General features: G+C 43.8%; 1 protein-coding gene across 2 annotated transcripts in view; it reads left to right on the top strand.

The window, feature by feature from the left end:
* The window catches only part of STX5 (syntaxin 5), a 135,162-nt gene that overhangs the window by 49,990 nt on the left and 69,309 nt on the right, over positions 1-15,863 (top strand). For both annotated transcript variants that reach the window (XM_069207167.1, XM_069207168.1), the window contains 5 exons: positions 4,228-4,283; positions 5,800-5,870; positions 10,152-10,268; positions 10,352-10,408; positions 10,504-10,585. In XM_069207167.1, coding sequence (XP_069063268.1) covers positions 4,228-4,283; positions 5,800-5,870; positions 10,152-10,268; positions 10,352-10,408; positions 10,504-10,585 — 383 coding nt within the window. The remainder of the gene's footprint in view (positions 1-4,227; positions 4,284-5,799; positions 5,871-10,151; positions 10,269-10,351; positions 10,409-10,503; positions 10,586-15,863) is intronic.

The following is a 15,863-nucleotide window of genomic DNA, read 5'->3' as shown; positions in this document are numbered from 1 at the left end:
TGCTGGAACCGGAAGGAAAACCTGCATGGATAAATCAATTATGTGTGCCCCACAGAGAGACATAGTGACCCATTCTCCCAAGTCATTTGCAAAGTTCACGTGAGGGATTCAAATACCTCAGTATTTATAACACATAGGGCCGACCTCTGTCATACTAATAATTTGGGGAGGGTGATGAGTCTGCCGAACTGACTTGGAGCGCTGGAGAGGCCTCCTTCTCACATTGATGGGCCGTGTAGCCATTTTTAAGATGATCCCTCTTTCAAAATTTCTATATGTTCTGTAAAATACATATAACCAGATCCCCCCCCCGGATTTTTCCCGACCATAGCGCAACACATGCAGCTCTTCCTTTGGGAGGGGAAACATCCAAGAATTGCCCTCAAAACGCTACAGCGCAATCAGTATAGCAGGTGCTTATCTCTGCCAGACCTGGAGGTGTACTTCTGGGCGGCAGCCCATCTGATTAACATAAATGACTGGATGTTTGCCCCCAGGGATTATCCTACCTTCCAATTGGAGAGACTGCAATGGGGAGGGAAATCCTGTCATTACTTATAATGGAGAAACTGGGAGGGTGGGGAGCAACATCTTCTGCTGGCCACCCCGGTGTCCCTCAGGGCATGTTCTAAGGCTACCACTGAAATGGGATAGCATCACGGACCCACGAAGGAGACCCCCCCCCATCATGCCTTTTACCTCCTTTCGAGCCAAGTATGCACTTAGCAAGACAGTTCCTCCGGTATGCGTGTCTGCGACACGCATGGAAAGCAGAGGGCCTCCCGGGGGAGGGGGGTGCCTGACTATGCCCCGCTGGCAGATTTTTGATGGAGGGCCTAGACGTAAAATTTTTTAAAGTCTATGACGTATACGACTATTAATAATAACATGCCTGACACACTTCTAAGACTGCATGGACGGTGGGAGACCGATTTAGGAGAATTGGAGGATGTAGATTGGGAGACAGCACTGATGTTCCCAAGTGAAGTTGCTATCCGTTCAAGACTCAGACTAATCCAATTTAAGATCCCTCACAGGATCTACTATGACAGACAATATTTACATACTATGGGAAGGGCACAGCATCCGAACTGTCTTTGTTGTCGCAAGAATATTGGCACCTTTCTACACACACTCTGGGGCAGCCCTGTGCTCCAGGAGTATTGGACAGAGATTGTGGGATTGTGAATGGCATCTAGATTATGATGTTTACAGATGGGGAGAGAGACCGATGACTGTACGAATCAACTATACGTTCATCATGTGTCTGTGTGTTGTTGGGGGGGAGGAGGGGACTTGCTTATTTCTCCCACGTTTTGGTGCTTTGATGATCTACCAGTATGTAAAGTTTACTTGGATATACTATGCACCTGTTGAAAATAAAAAGATATAACAAATAAAAGAAAGTGGCAACATATGCAACTCATAAATTACTTATAGCATCTTGTATAGAGCCTACCCCTAATTATTTTCAGTAATGTGGTGATATAGACTTGTTGGTATGCAAGTGAAACTGCTCAAACCCTTCAAAATAAAGGGACAATATAGGCCATTCTCAGCAGACCTATAGCACTTTCCACTGAGCGGTATTGCAGCACTTTCATTTTGCCAAGAACAGATACCTCACTTTTAGACGGTACCAACGTTTCTTACCTGGAATGTGGTGTTTGTTATGGGACAGAGTTGACACCTCCTCAGAGCTGCGGTTACTGTTTATTTTACAGTCCAATCAAATGCAAGAAGGGCTATACAAAGGGAAAGGACAGACCTTTATCAGTATCCATTGAACAACATTAGTAATTCTTGTTGAGATTGTGGTCATTTCAGTGACATGAACAGCACTACGGATCATTTAATGGGTCAGGAGTGGCACTTCTCTAAAGGACTGCTGTACTTCGGCGCACGGTAGACCTCTCTTGGCAGAGCTGTAGTATTAAATCAGTACATGCTCATCTGCTAACTTCAGCAGCTCTCTGTACTTTAATTGGATGATAAACATGATTATCAGGAGGACTGCAATGCATTCAGTGGGGCAGAACCAACTTTCCCCACTAGAACACTACGTTGCAGTAATACTATTACTTCTCATCCCTATCTACTCCAAGACTATATTAATTTTAATAGGACTTTACATCACTGCAAGAGGACCTTAGTACTTTTATACAGGCAGTGCACACACCTAACAGGACTACCACTCTTAATTTGGCAGTGCGTACACCTCAGAAGGGGGCCAAAGCACATTTAACAGAACCATACAAACCCCTATTAGCTGTACTGCAATTGGATACTAGTATTGCTATAGCTCTTACTATGCTTATGGGGCGCAGAAACCCCATGCATATACTAGGGCACTAGTGCATCCTAGGATCTGCAGCACTTTAAATAGAAGACCACAGACGCCTCTGAGTAAGATTGTGCACTTTAGACTGTGACAACATCTCTGGGCATGAATGCAATACTTTGAACGGGATGGCAAATACATTGCTCGTTATTCTTTATAAGGAAGTTGTGGCAGCTCTGCTTATCTGAGTTATGAACAAGATGAAGGAGTTGTAAAGCACACGCAGCTGAGTCCCTGCAATGCTTTGGGGGTGGGGTGTTGAAACTAAAGAATGCAAAACCAAAATCCTCTTAAAACTCTCTGGTAGGGAGACCTAAAAAATTACAGCCTCCCGTTGACAAGAAACTGAAAAGAAATGGGATGGTAATGATGAAGCCAAACAATGGTAATTAATAGTTGGGCTCCAACCCCTTTCTTTAATGTTTTAGATAGCAAAAGGTCTTGCAGGCAACGGTGCATGCACCTCCTGAGACGAGATCTAAAGATGCAATTTTTTTTTTTTTTTTTTTAACCAACTCTGCTTTCTTCTAAAATCTAGAAAGAGGGTCATTTTAGCACAGCAGACCCTTGTTAATGCTGTTGTATCTTGCAGAGAACGTTTCCCCATTTTAATTTTTTTTTAAACATGTTTGTTACGTTTTGTCTGTTTTCTCGCTCCCCTTCAGTGGAATACACACCTTGGATACCTTTAGAACCACCAAAATGATGATGAAAAAATGACACATTTGCCTAGTAACCTTGTTGGAAAAAGTTGAGAAAGCTTATGTGCAAACGGTCCAAAACAATAAAAAGGGCTCTGCACTGGCTTTGTAAAGTCTCTCAAAGGGTTAAAGCAACTGCAATAGAAATAGTAAACAAATATGTAAACACTCCAGTTATAGTATAAAGAAATGATGTATCAGAAGACAACAATCTGCTACCTATTTGGTAGAAAGGGTCAGAAGTGACAATTATTTATCATAACAAAGTTGCACCTGAGAAACTAAACTTCACTTGTGGTAAATTACAGTGGTAATCGGACAAGGGGAGAAGAGTTGATTCCCATTTGTTTTTTAACTGGGGACATACGTGGCTGGAGCAGGAGGAAAAGTAGATGTGTATACGGTCTGGGCAGCACTGTGGTGCGTGTCAGCCCAGAAACACAAATTCAGCAGTAGGTCAGCGATGGCAGTGTTTCTTTGCAAAGGAGGACTCACGACAAACACCCTGAGGGCATTAATGAATTGATGACATGTGGACATATTAGAGTGATGGTGTTCTGGATTTTCTAATGAAGTAAATGTACAGAACTATAAACTTCATCTTATGATTACTCTATTACACTTCTCACTTGAGTCCGTCCCTCCAGTAGACCTGAAATGATTCTCACAAGACTGCTAATTTCCTTTTTTGTAAACTTAAAACACCAAAACTCCCAGATGCAAAATGAACAGCCATCCCAATCCAGCCCCTCAGCTGCTCCTTTAGCTTCCCCTAGAGGCACACCCTAGGAACGCTTCCAGCCAAGTTCCGTTAACCCACCAAACATCGCAGTATTTCAGCCAATCATGTGAGAAATATCCTTTTTGCCTGAAATTAAAAAGGAAATCCCCCCCCCCCTGTAACAGACCCTACAGCATGCATGCATTTCAGCACAAAGGTAATGTTATGTTTCAGAGGGCAGGAAGTGATCATTGGCAGAACGGTTTGTCACTTCAATCCCCACAGTATCTTTTTGAAATGTCGCTGTAACACTGTCCTATGATGTCGCTGATGTGTCGTCTGTGATGAAACAAAAGCAAGGCTGCGTCTCTGATTTTTGGCTTTTGGACTGTCACAAATAAGAATAAGTGACTCTGCTTAATGCCGCTAGGACCTCAGAGTAACGTCTTGTTCTTTTCCATCAGACGAATTGGAAAAGATCTCAGCAACACCTTTGCCAAGCTTGAGAAGCTGACCATACGTAAGTGCAAAGTTTTAGATGCCTTTTTTAATCTGAGTGGATTTCAGTGTTGCTGGATACATGTCTTAGTATTTTCTAACCCTCCTAAAAGTGTAAAGCTTTTGAATGAAAAAGCACTTTACTGTGATTGGCCTTGCTTGTTGTCCACTGCTTACCTTTAGTTTCTCCTTTTCACATTTCTTGTTTATGTTGTATGTATAGCTTAATTGGTTTACATAAATGCCTTTTTAATTTCAATAGTATCAGTTGACAAATGGTAAATAGAAGAGAAATGTGCCCCTAAGGGGGGGGGGGGTCTCTAGGAGTTTCCCAGGACAAACAGCAAGCAGAATAACGCATTAGAGGGGTGTACCATCAGAATGCCTTATCTTCTGTTTGTGTTATCCTTTTCCAGTTTTGAGACTGAGAGCGACCTACTACAAAAATGTCAATTTGAGGGTGCACAGTTGCACTTAAGAGCTACCTAGAAGAGATTGACTAGGGAGTTAGTATCTAGTGTATTATGCATTACATGTAAATAATATATATAAAAATATCCAGTGTTTTGCGTAGCTTCCATGTTTTAAGGAGAGAAGGGGATAACAGTGCATTTTCTTCATCCACTTTCTTGGGTGGATTTGATTATTCAGTTTGTAACATTTTGCTATCTAAGCATAGTAGCAGACGTTCACAACACTGGGGTTAAAGGCACACCTTGAAATAGTCTTTCGAATAAATCATTTCTGGAAGAAAAATCTAAACTCTTGTTTTGCTGATCTCTTAGCTACGTTTACGTCATACATACATACATACATACATACATGCTTGCTTGTCTTTGATCTTTTGAAATTGCAATTGAAGCTTCTTAATTTTGTAGGTAGTGTGTGTGTTTCTGAATGAATGATGTTGATCACACTAGAAACGTGTTCCCCCTTTCTTTGATTTAATTTACCTAGGTTTACCTAGTACACCTTCTCTCGTCCAGAGCAGCAGCTGAGACTGATTGCCTGCAGATTAGTGCCAAAGACTGCAGCAAAACCCTAATTTGCTACCAAGGAAAATATTATGACGCGCTCTAAGGAATACCAGCAGCTTCTAGACATCTGACATGTAACAAGAGTGGTGAAAACAGATAACTCTGTGTTTTCATTGCCTCTGGGGAACTTAGCCGTGTAGGTTTCTGGTAATGAGGTGAATCCAGAATATATCAGATGTGGCAGAGAAGCTGTCATTGCTGCTGTTAGACATGGCTGAAGATTTAAAGAAGGTAGTATATTTGGTCAGGAGTTTGACCATCCTAATCAGACACCGATCAGTAATGAAGATTGATCCTGCTTGTAGTGCAAGCTGATTAGAGAGCATAAAACACAGTGTCTGTCCATAAACCGCAGGAATGTAGCTCTCCAGGCAACACAAAATCTGCTGGTTTGCCATTGTCTCTGCCTTTGTCAGGAAAAGTGCTATTTTGTGGGTGACTGATGCCATTTCATGCCTCTTTAAACCTTAAAAAATGTTTTTTTTCCTTTCATGTCTCCAGTGGCAAAGCGGAAATCCCTATTTGACGATAAAGGTGTAGAGATCGAAGAGTTAACATACATCATCAAACAGGTTAGTAAAAGGCAGGGATATGAGCAACACTGTGTTCTACAAGTCATGAGAGATGGTGGCCTATGCACCCCTAGTCTGTGCAGAGTGGCACAGCTGGGCAAAGAGCCTTGTGCTGTGTTTGTTATTTAGACATGCTGTTTCTGATTAAACTTAGCTTTTCCCTCAGTCTGGTCCCTATTCTCTTTAGTAACCTGGCAGTTGTCTTCTTACATAACTCTTGTTTTTCATAGTAGTCCTCGCTTGTGGAAAGTCAAATACTGTCAAATCTGCTTCAGTAGTAAGCCACACCATTATTATGTTGCTTTACCCACTTTCTGTGGGCATTCTATAAAAACTTTGAGGTAGTTTTCCGTGTATACTGACACATCATAGTGCAAGACATTAACATCCTGAGACTTCTTTCAAGTTTATAAACAGTATATTTCCATTCATTTACAGTACTTAAAAGATAGCAATTCCCGTTTTGTAAATGATATTGTTAGTAACTGCACTTAATAGTTACTGCTGTTAAAAATAAAAAATAAATAAAAAGAAAACCAGTGTGATGGACAGTCAATCCTATAAAATCCATTTACCTGAGGAAAAACCCTTTAACCGTGTCTCCACCCTTCTCACCATCAAAAGAAGAAAAAGCTGCACATAGACATTACACTTTGTGTTGGGATGGTGAAAAGTGCCCTGCCTGGTTCGGAAGAGTGGGGACCCTGCTTCATGTGTACAACAATCAGCAAATCAGCATTGGCTCAGTGGCCTTCTGTATCATGGGGTTTAACTCAGAGGTAGGCACTTGATTTCAGAGGGGCACAACAGCTGCACCCTTTTTTGCCATTCCAACTAATGCAGCCTCACCAGGCTGTAGAAGACTGACATTAGTGGCAGCGATACACATTTTAGACAAGGACGGGAGGGTTGGGGAGAGACCAGCCAGAAGATTTGAAATGCTGGACTCCTCTCAGACGCTCGAGAAAACAGTGCAGTGGGTTATACCGAAGAGGGTTTAGCAGAGGAGGCAGTGGATTTCCCTGCCCTTTTCTGGTCCATCCTTCTCCTACAGTGCTAGCCTCAACCCTCATTTTGTGTTATGGGTTTCTCCTGCCTGGAGACTTCCTGCTTTGTCCACTTCAAAGAAAAACCATGACCGGACCAGTTTGCTTCGAAATAGTGAAAATGCACAAGTGTCAAGAACTTGTCACAGAATGGGCTATGCTATTGGAATACCCAAAATCTGTCAGCAATTGGGGTATAAAGATGGAGCAGAAATTTTCACTCGTGTCAAGATTTTTTTTTTTCATTATCAGAAGTCTGGGACCCCGAACTAGTAAAAACCGAGATAATTTTTACAGAGCCAGGTTAGTGGCTATAACCAACTCTCATTTGTCCAGGTTTGGAACTGGTAATCATGAAAATAAACAAGTCTGCCAGCAGAGTTTGCTTAAACCCTTCGTTGAGCAAAAGAGATGATCAGCAGCTGAGGAAGAGTGCTTGAGGTGCCTTTGTAAGAGAAAGACATTTAAAAAAAAAAAGAGGGCCTATGAAGAATCTAGGTGGGACAAATCGCCACCACTGCAACATTGCGGAGACCTGCACTTCTGTGTTGTAGGTGAGGTCAGACACTGTGGAAGTATTTTGGGCACAGTCAGCCACGTTGACAAATCTGAGGAAATTGGGTAACTGGGGTAAAGAGGGAGTTCCATGTCTAATTATCTCATGCAAGAAGCAGACAAGCGCTAGGAAAAGTTGACCGCCACCACTGTTGAACAACACTTATCTCAAAGAGACTGCTCCAGCAGGAGAACATCACAGCTGCACCTGGTTATGCGCTTTGCATGTTTGGACAAGGGGCCCAATGAAGAACCCAAACAGCAAGACCAGTAGGACCACAAACACTAACTCCACTGCAGCCAGTCTCCTCTTCACAGGAACAGGTGGTGCTCTTATGTATCTGTTGATCTTCTCTTGAAGGCCCATGCAGAAGCACACTATCTAAGGGGGGGGGGGGGGGGGGAGCAACTCCTGCTGTCGCACAGTCACCCAAGAGTTTGTGAGAAGAGAGATCCTGTGACTTATTAACTGTTATTTGTAGTTTAAGTTCTGAGTCGCTAACCAATACCACCTCCCTAAGTAAGCCTTGGACTGCTTGTTCGTGTTACCCTAAGTCATGTGCTAAAGATATGCCCTTGGTGACCATCTTTGGGACCAACAGTAAGGTTAGACCCCTGGACATGAGTGATAATTGGCCTGAATTATATTGACTGCCCCTTGGCTCCTTAAAACGTTCCCACGCTTAACATGTTGGTATTTGGAGACTTGTCCTTTAAAAATTCCAGAAACTCTTTTGTCTCTGAATGCACAACAGTAACATGTATATAATTATTTTTCAGTTGCTTTTGAGCAAGGATCTCTGAGTACTGACCTTCCCATTTTAGGTTTATTTTAATGGAAGAGTGGCTGTTTATGGTTTCACTTTAAGAGTTGCATCACATGCTTTTCCAGTTACTGCCCCATCTTATAAAAGTGCCCTTCGTGTGGTGGAAAGTTTTGGAAAGATCAATACTTGGTTTGTTTAGTGTGTTTATCAGATTCACTTGTAATTGAGGTTAATAGTTATGTCAGCCGAAATCCTATATGTTGATGAGGGACATGAAGTGATGCTGCGCAAGGCTAAACTGTCTGGAGAAAAACATCAGAATAGTTTGGTTTTGGGTCCTATCAGAGCAAAAATGCTATGTAAAGTGATTCATCTGCCATAGAATTTGATTGGTTCAGCTTGTCCACATTGATACGTTTTTAGACTTACTACCCAAAGGCACTGACTGTTGCCCTTTTTGCCATGCTTCACTAAGTCCAGGATGGAGGCCATTCTCAGGCCACCAACTCAGAGCCATGAAGAGCACTCAAGATAAAATTTTAAAGCTTAAGACCACGACCAACTTTTGATATACAGAACTATTCCCCAGACTCCTCAATTGTATTGGTTGCCCAAGATATTCACTGCAGCATTATCAGTGTAAAGCTTCTTTTCAGGTAGATGCATTTGATGTTAATTCCAGACTGTATCCACTTTACCTTACACGGAAGGTTCCACAGTTTGTGGTGGTCGAGATGGCTGTGACCTATTATATTGTTTAGAACAATTTACTGATCTTGTTACTACTAACAATAGAGCTCACTTCTCTAATGTTTATAAATGGCAATGAAAATAAATCCTGTGTTGGAGAGAAAAATATGCATAGCCTTCTGCTAGTTAAACTGGTACACTTGGTGTTTTTGGATCTCTAAACAAGCAATGTAGTAGTTTCCACTTGTGGATTGTAACACTTGTGGCAACCATTACCAGCATTGCTTTTGTTCTCCTTTTAGGACTTTTAAAGAGGGGTTTCTTCATACTAAAAGCATTATGCATTGTTGAAATTCAGTTGGCAGTAAATGCCGCCTCTTCTATCCATATTTATTGAAGATGTATTCTGGAATCTTGCATGTGTACGGAAGTTATCTAATATTTAAAAGCTAAAAATGCCACTAATGGGGAAACTGTGGTTACAAGTAACTATACCTTATAACTAACCCTCTTTCCCAGAATAAAAAACTAAGTGGTAAAAGCTAACCAAATAAAATACGCATTATCAAGTAATGCCATGTGTTAATTACTTGAAGCATGGAGAAGGAGACCTCTTTTATGTGTATCTTTCACTTTTTCATCTGTACTGATCACCTTGTGCGAATTGCATTGCTGTCTTTATGCCACAGTGACATGGGAAATTTCTTCTGGCAGCACAACTTAGATAAAACACAGCTGGCTGTGGTAATATAGATCAGTGAATTAATTTGCCACCTACAATCCTTCACTCCCAATTGTAATCAAGAATGACCCTCCAGTGTCAAAATAGATGTCTGTTTGTCTAAAACCCGTGAGAGGTCATACAATTGGTGTGTAATCTGTCCCAACAGCAGACTAGTAACTAGAGCTGTTAGCAGATGACTAGCTCAGCATAATGCACAATCTTTAGGAAGGGCCTTTCACACTGACTTTACCCGGCTTAGGAGTCTGCAGTGATGTTTGCTCGTACACCTGTAATGGATTGGCCTGGGACAAGTAAAATCATAAAGAAACACGTTTTACAAATTAGTTGCAGGCTGAGAATGTAATGGGTTCTTCTCCTAGAAAGTTTTGTCCTCGGAAGCTGTTACTGTGTGCCCATGACTGCTTGACAGAGAGGTGTGATGATAGATTGGTAGCCACTAGAAGTTGCATGGTAACCCAGAAATGTTTCTCTTTGTCAGGACATCGGCAGTCTGAATAAACAAATTGCACAACTACAGGACTTTGTTCGGGCTAAGGCTAGTCAAAATGGGCGACATGTCCAGACTCATTCCAACACCATTGTTGTTTCTCTGCAGGTAAGCATCCATCAGTGCTATTCAGGTATCATGTTGCCCCTTTTCTCCTCATTGTCACACTGCTTCATTCTCTTTGATTTCAGTCTAAGCTTGCCTCTATGTCCAACGACTTCAAGTCTGTCCTGGAAGTAAGAACGGAGGTGAGTATTAGTGGTTGGAAAGAGTTTAATCAGTGTCTTTTCCCTGGTGTGTGGCAGAGACCTAAAATGTGCATTCTTCCTTTATCTTCCTGCAGAACCTGAAGCAGCAGCGGAGTCGCCGAGAGCAGTTTTCCAGGACCCCAGTTTCTGGGCGACCTCTTGCCGCCAACAACATTGGTATGGGATGCCTCCCAGTTTTGGATTCTTAGTGTTTAATTGCTGTACTTTTGCCTTCCAAACTGCAATGTGAAAATGGTGTCAGTGGAATGAAGAAGTATTTAAAAAAAGGCCATTAATAAGCCTGTTTAGCTTCTGGCACCCAGTTGCTAATAGGAAAGAAGAGTTGTTAGTCTCTCTTGTATAAACTGCTCATGGCTCAGTGACCTCTGCACTGTGCTCTTAAAATACCATCTAGTATTTCTATAGATATACAAGTACATTATTTTCCACAACCTTTTTTCTACCCCTTTGCTTTCATCATTTACCATAGACCCTTTGATACAGTAGAGCTCCTGTCAACTCTTCCCAGGGCCAAGACATTTTGGCTTTGAGGGATTTGTTATTGTATATTAATGTCATCTGAAGTGCAACACCATCCAGAACAAACCGTCAAAACTAGAAGAGCTACACTTAGAAACATGATTCTTTCAGTGTGAGATCTTGTTAACCCTTTCCCTGCTGAAGTATTTACGCATCTGTGCCTAAGCTTTTTGTTTTTAATCCGTCTTGGGTTTTTCAACTTCATGAACATGTTTGGTCTCCTTTTTCACCCATACAGACAGTGTTTTTTCACCACTTTCTCTGCTGTTTATTTGTGTAAACCCCATATCAATATTTCATTGCAGCCTGAAGACACAATGAAAAATGTGGAGATATTATAATGTTTTAAACACATTTATATTTTATCAGCATTAATAGTTTGCAGTATTTCTAAAATGGACAGCCTTAAGTCCTTGAATGCTAACAAACAAATGTTGTCCTGACTGTCAGGTTTTGTTTGGTAATATAGTTTCCATAAAATATGTGTCCCTTGTAGGAAGTTGGCTCTGTATGCACTATTTCAAAGTAAGGAATAGTATGCAGAGTCCAAGGGTTCCCCTTAGAGGTAAGATAGTGGCAAAAAGAGATAATACTAATGCTCTATTTTGTGGTAGTGTGGTCGAGCAGTAGGCTTATCAAAGGAGTAGTGTTAAGCATTTGTTGTACATACACACAGGCAATAAATGAGGAACACACACTCGGAGACAAATCCAGCCAATAGGTTTTGTTATAGAAAAATATATTTTCTTAGTTTATTTTAAGAACCACAGGTTCAAATTCTACATGTAATATCTCATTTGAAAGGTATTGCAGGTAAGTACTTTAGTAACTTTGAATCATTTCATTAGCATGTATACTTTTCACATAAAACATAATAAGCTGTTTTAAAAGTGGACACAGTGCAATTTTCACAGTTCCTGGGGGAGGTAAAGTAATGTTAGTTTTAACAGGTAAGTAAGTCACTTACAGGTTTCAGTTTTTGGTCCAAGGTAGCCCACCGTTGGAGGTTCAGAGCAACCCCAAAGTTATCACACCAGCAGCTCAGGGCCGGGCAGGTGCAAAGGTCAAAGAGGTGCCCAAAACACATAGGCTATAATGGAGAGAAGGGGGTGCCCCGGTTCCAGTCTGCCAGCAGGTAAGTACCCGCGTCTTCGGAGGGCAGACCAGGGGGGTTTTGTAGGGCACCGGGGGGGACACAAGTCCACACAGAAAGTACACCCTCAGCAGCGCGGGGGCGGCCGGGTGCAGTGTGCAAACAAGCGTCGGGTTTCCTTTAGTTTTCAATGGGAGACCAAGGGGTCTCTTCAGCGATGCAGGCAAGGGGGGGGCTCCTCGGGGTAGCCACCACCTGGGCAAGGGAGAGGGCCTCCTGGGGGTCACTCCTGCACAGAAGTTCCGTTTCTTTAGGGGCTGGGGGCTGCGGGTGCAGGGGCTTTTCCAGCCGTCGGGAAATGGAGTTCAGACAGTCGCGGTCAGGGGGAGCCTGGGGATTCCCTCTGCAGGCTTCGCTGTGGGGGGCTCAGGGGGGACAACTTTGGTTACTCACAGTCGTAGAGTCGCCGGAGGGTCCTCCCTGAGTTGGTTGTTCTTCACCAGTCGAGTCGGGGTCGCCGGGTGCAGTGTTGCAAGTCTCACGCTTCTTGTGGGGAGTTGCAGGGGTCTTTAAATCTGCTCCTTGTAACAAAGTTGCAGTTCTCTTGGAGCAGTGCCGCTGTCCTCTGGAGTTTCTAGTCTTTCTTGAAGCTGGGCAGTCCTCAGAGGATTCAGAGGTCGCTGGTCCCTTGGAAAGCGTCGCTGGAGCAGGTTTCTTTGGAAGGCAGGAGACAGGCCGGTAAGTCTGGAGCCAAAGCAGTTGGTGTCTTCTGTTCTTCCTCTGCAGGGGTCTTTCAGCTCAGCAGTCCTTCTTCTTCAGGTAAGTTGCAGGAATCTAAATTCTTAGGTTCAGGGAAGCCCTTAAATACTAAATTTAAGGGCGTGTTTTGGTCTGGGGGGTTAGTAGCCAATGGCTACTAGCCCTGAGGGTGAGTACACCCTCTTTGTGCCTCCTCCCAAGGGGAGGGGGTCTCATCCCTAATCCTATTGGGGGAATCCTCCATCTGCAAGATGGAGGATTTCTAAAAGTTAGAGTCACTTCAGCTCAGGACACCTTAGGGGCTGTCCTGACTGGCCAGTGACTCCTCCTTGCTGTTTTCTTTGTTTCCTCCAGCCTTGCCGCCAAAAGTGGGGGCCGTGGCCGGAGGGGGCGGGCAACTCCACTAAGCTGGAGTGTCCTGCGGTGCTGTGACAAAGGGGTGAGCCTTTGAGGCTCACCGCCAGGTGTTACAGCTCCTGCCTGGGGGAGGTGTTAGCATCTCCACCCAGTGCAGGCTTTGTTACTGGCCTCAGAGTGACAAAGGCACTCTCCCCATGGGGCCAGCAACATGTCTCTAGTGTGGCAGGCTGCTGGAACCAGTCAGCCTACACAGATAGTCGGTTAAGTTTCAGGGGGGCACCTCTAAGGTGCCCTCTGTGGTGTATTTTACAATAAAATGTACACTGGCATCAGTGTGCATTTATTGTGCTGAGAAGTTTGATACCAAACTTCCCAGTTTTCAGTGTAGCCATTATTGTGCTGTGGAGTTCGTGTAAAACAGACTCCCAGACCATATACTCTTATGGCTACCCTGCACTTACAATGTCTAAGGTATTGCTTAGACACTGTAGGGGCACAGTGCTCATGCACTGGTGCCCTCACCTATGGTATAGTGCACCCTGCCTTAGGGCTGTAAGGCCTACTAGAGGGGTGACTTATCTATACCTGCATAGGCAGTGAGAGGCTGGCATGGCACCCTGAGGGGAGTGCCATGTCGACTTACTCGTTTTGTTCTCACCAGCACACACAAGCTGGCAAGCAGGGTGTCTGTGCTGAGTGAGGGGTCTCCAGGGTGGCATAAGATATGCTGCAGCCCTTAGAGACCTTCCTTGGCATCAGGGCCCTTGGTACCAGGGGTACCACTTACAAGGGACTTATCTGGATGCCAGGGTGTGCCAATTGTGGAATCAAAAGTACAGGTTAGGGAAAGAACACTGGTGCTGGGGCCTGGTTAGCAGGCCTCAGCACACTTTCAATTCAAAACATAGCATCAGCAAAGGCAAAAAGTCAGGGGGTAACCATGCCAAGGAGGCATTTCCTTACATCCCTGAACTGTGAGTTTGGATCCAGCTATATCCCTGCTCCCCATGAAAACAGTCCAGCCCTAACTTCCAGGCAAGGTCCTTTCGGGACTGAAAAAATGCATCCTGGGACAAGTTTCAGGGTATCACCCCTTACCAGCCAGGCTAGTTTAAATACAGTGAGCACGGGATCCAGGTCTGGGCATACCCTTTCCACTAAAGGCGACAAAAGAACATATGATGGACGGAATGCTGAACAAATCAAATATCTCCCCCCCCCCCCCCCCCCTCCCCCAGTCACAGATATGGGTTTAATTCTGGTGCCCAACAGGTGATATGCTAGATGCAGTGCATTTGAGAACTTTTTAAAGCAAAGAAAGCAAAGTATTGCTTTAAGGTGTTGTTTGGTCCAAGGTATCACCCCCGGGCGCAACATGGAAACGCATTACCGCCATATACTTTCAAAATCTTCACATCCTGAGGCTTTTGTTGCTGGGTGTCAGACCTTTCATTGCCCTTATTTGGCTACCCATTTGTCATTTTCAGCAGTTTTTTCCTTCAAACGCTAGCAGTTCCCGCCACTCTCCTTCGTGCATACTCCACTCTACGGTGTTCCACTATGCGTCGCTACACTGTACTCCACTCTATGCTACTCCATTCCACGCTACTCCATTCCACTATACGCCACTCCATTGTCCACTCTACACCACTCTGCTGTACACCACTACACTATTCCACTGTATGCCACTAGATAACACTCCACTGTGTGCCCCTCCAGTGTATGCTACTCCACTCCTCGCCATTCCATTCTGCACTATTCCATTGGTATCCATTCTAGGTCACTCCACTGTATGATATTCCACTCCACTCTACTGTACGCCACACTAATCTTCGCTATTCCATGGTATACTACCACATTCTACGACACTCCACTGTACGCTATTCCACTGAATGCAATTCTCCTCTACACTACTACACTGTGCCACTCCACTGTACACCACTCCTTCATGCCACCCTATACCATTCAACACACTGCACGCCCCTCCGCTTTGCTATTCCACTCAACACCACTCCACTATACGTGATTCCAGTGTACACCATTCCACGGTTTGCCACTCTAGGTTACTCCACTATATGCTATTCCACACATGCCACTCCACAATACTGTATTCCACTCCCTTGTAAGCTGCTACATTCTGCGGTATTCCATTGCATGCAACTCCACTGTGTTATTCCACTCTTTCCCAATCTGTTTGCCACTCAAGTCTGTGCCTTTAAATGACTCCACTCTATGCCACTCTAGCATTTGCCGCTATTTCACTATAAGCTATTCGCCTCTATTCCACTCTACGCTGTTCTACTGTATGTCACTCCACTATATGCTACTACACTTTATGCCACTCCAGTGTGTGGCTCTCATATGTATGCCACTCCATTCTGCGCTATTACTCAATTGTATGCTGTTCCACTCTACCACACTTAACTGTATGCCATTCCTGTCTAAGCCACTCCACTGTACGCAACTCCTCTCTGCACTACTCAACTTCATTCCACCATACGCCATTCAAATTCATTCCACTATACCCCACTCTATTCCACTCCATTGTATCCCACTCCACCCTACTTCTCTGTATGCCTCTCCACTTTAATCTACTCTGCGCCACTCCAGAGTACAACAAGCTCCTCCACTCTACATACATCGACTCTACAAAACTCTGCTACACTTTATACCACTCAGACACCCTACTGTGCTGCATCCCTG

This window comes from Pleurodeles waltl, chromosome 9 (assembly GCF_031143425.1).
Source record: "Pleurodeles waltl isolate 20211129_DDA chromosome 9, aPleWal1.hap1.20221129, whole genome shotgun sequence".
Lineage (NCBI taxonomy): Eukaryota > Metazoa > Chordata > Amphibia > Caudata > Salamandridae > Pleurodeles > Pleurodeles waltl.
This window is presented reverse-complemented; position numbering and strand designations above follow the sequence as displayed.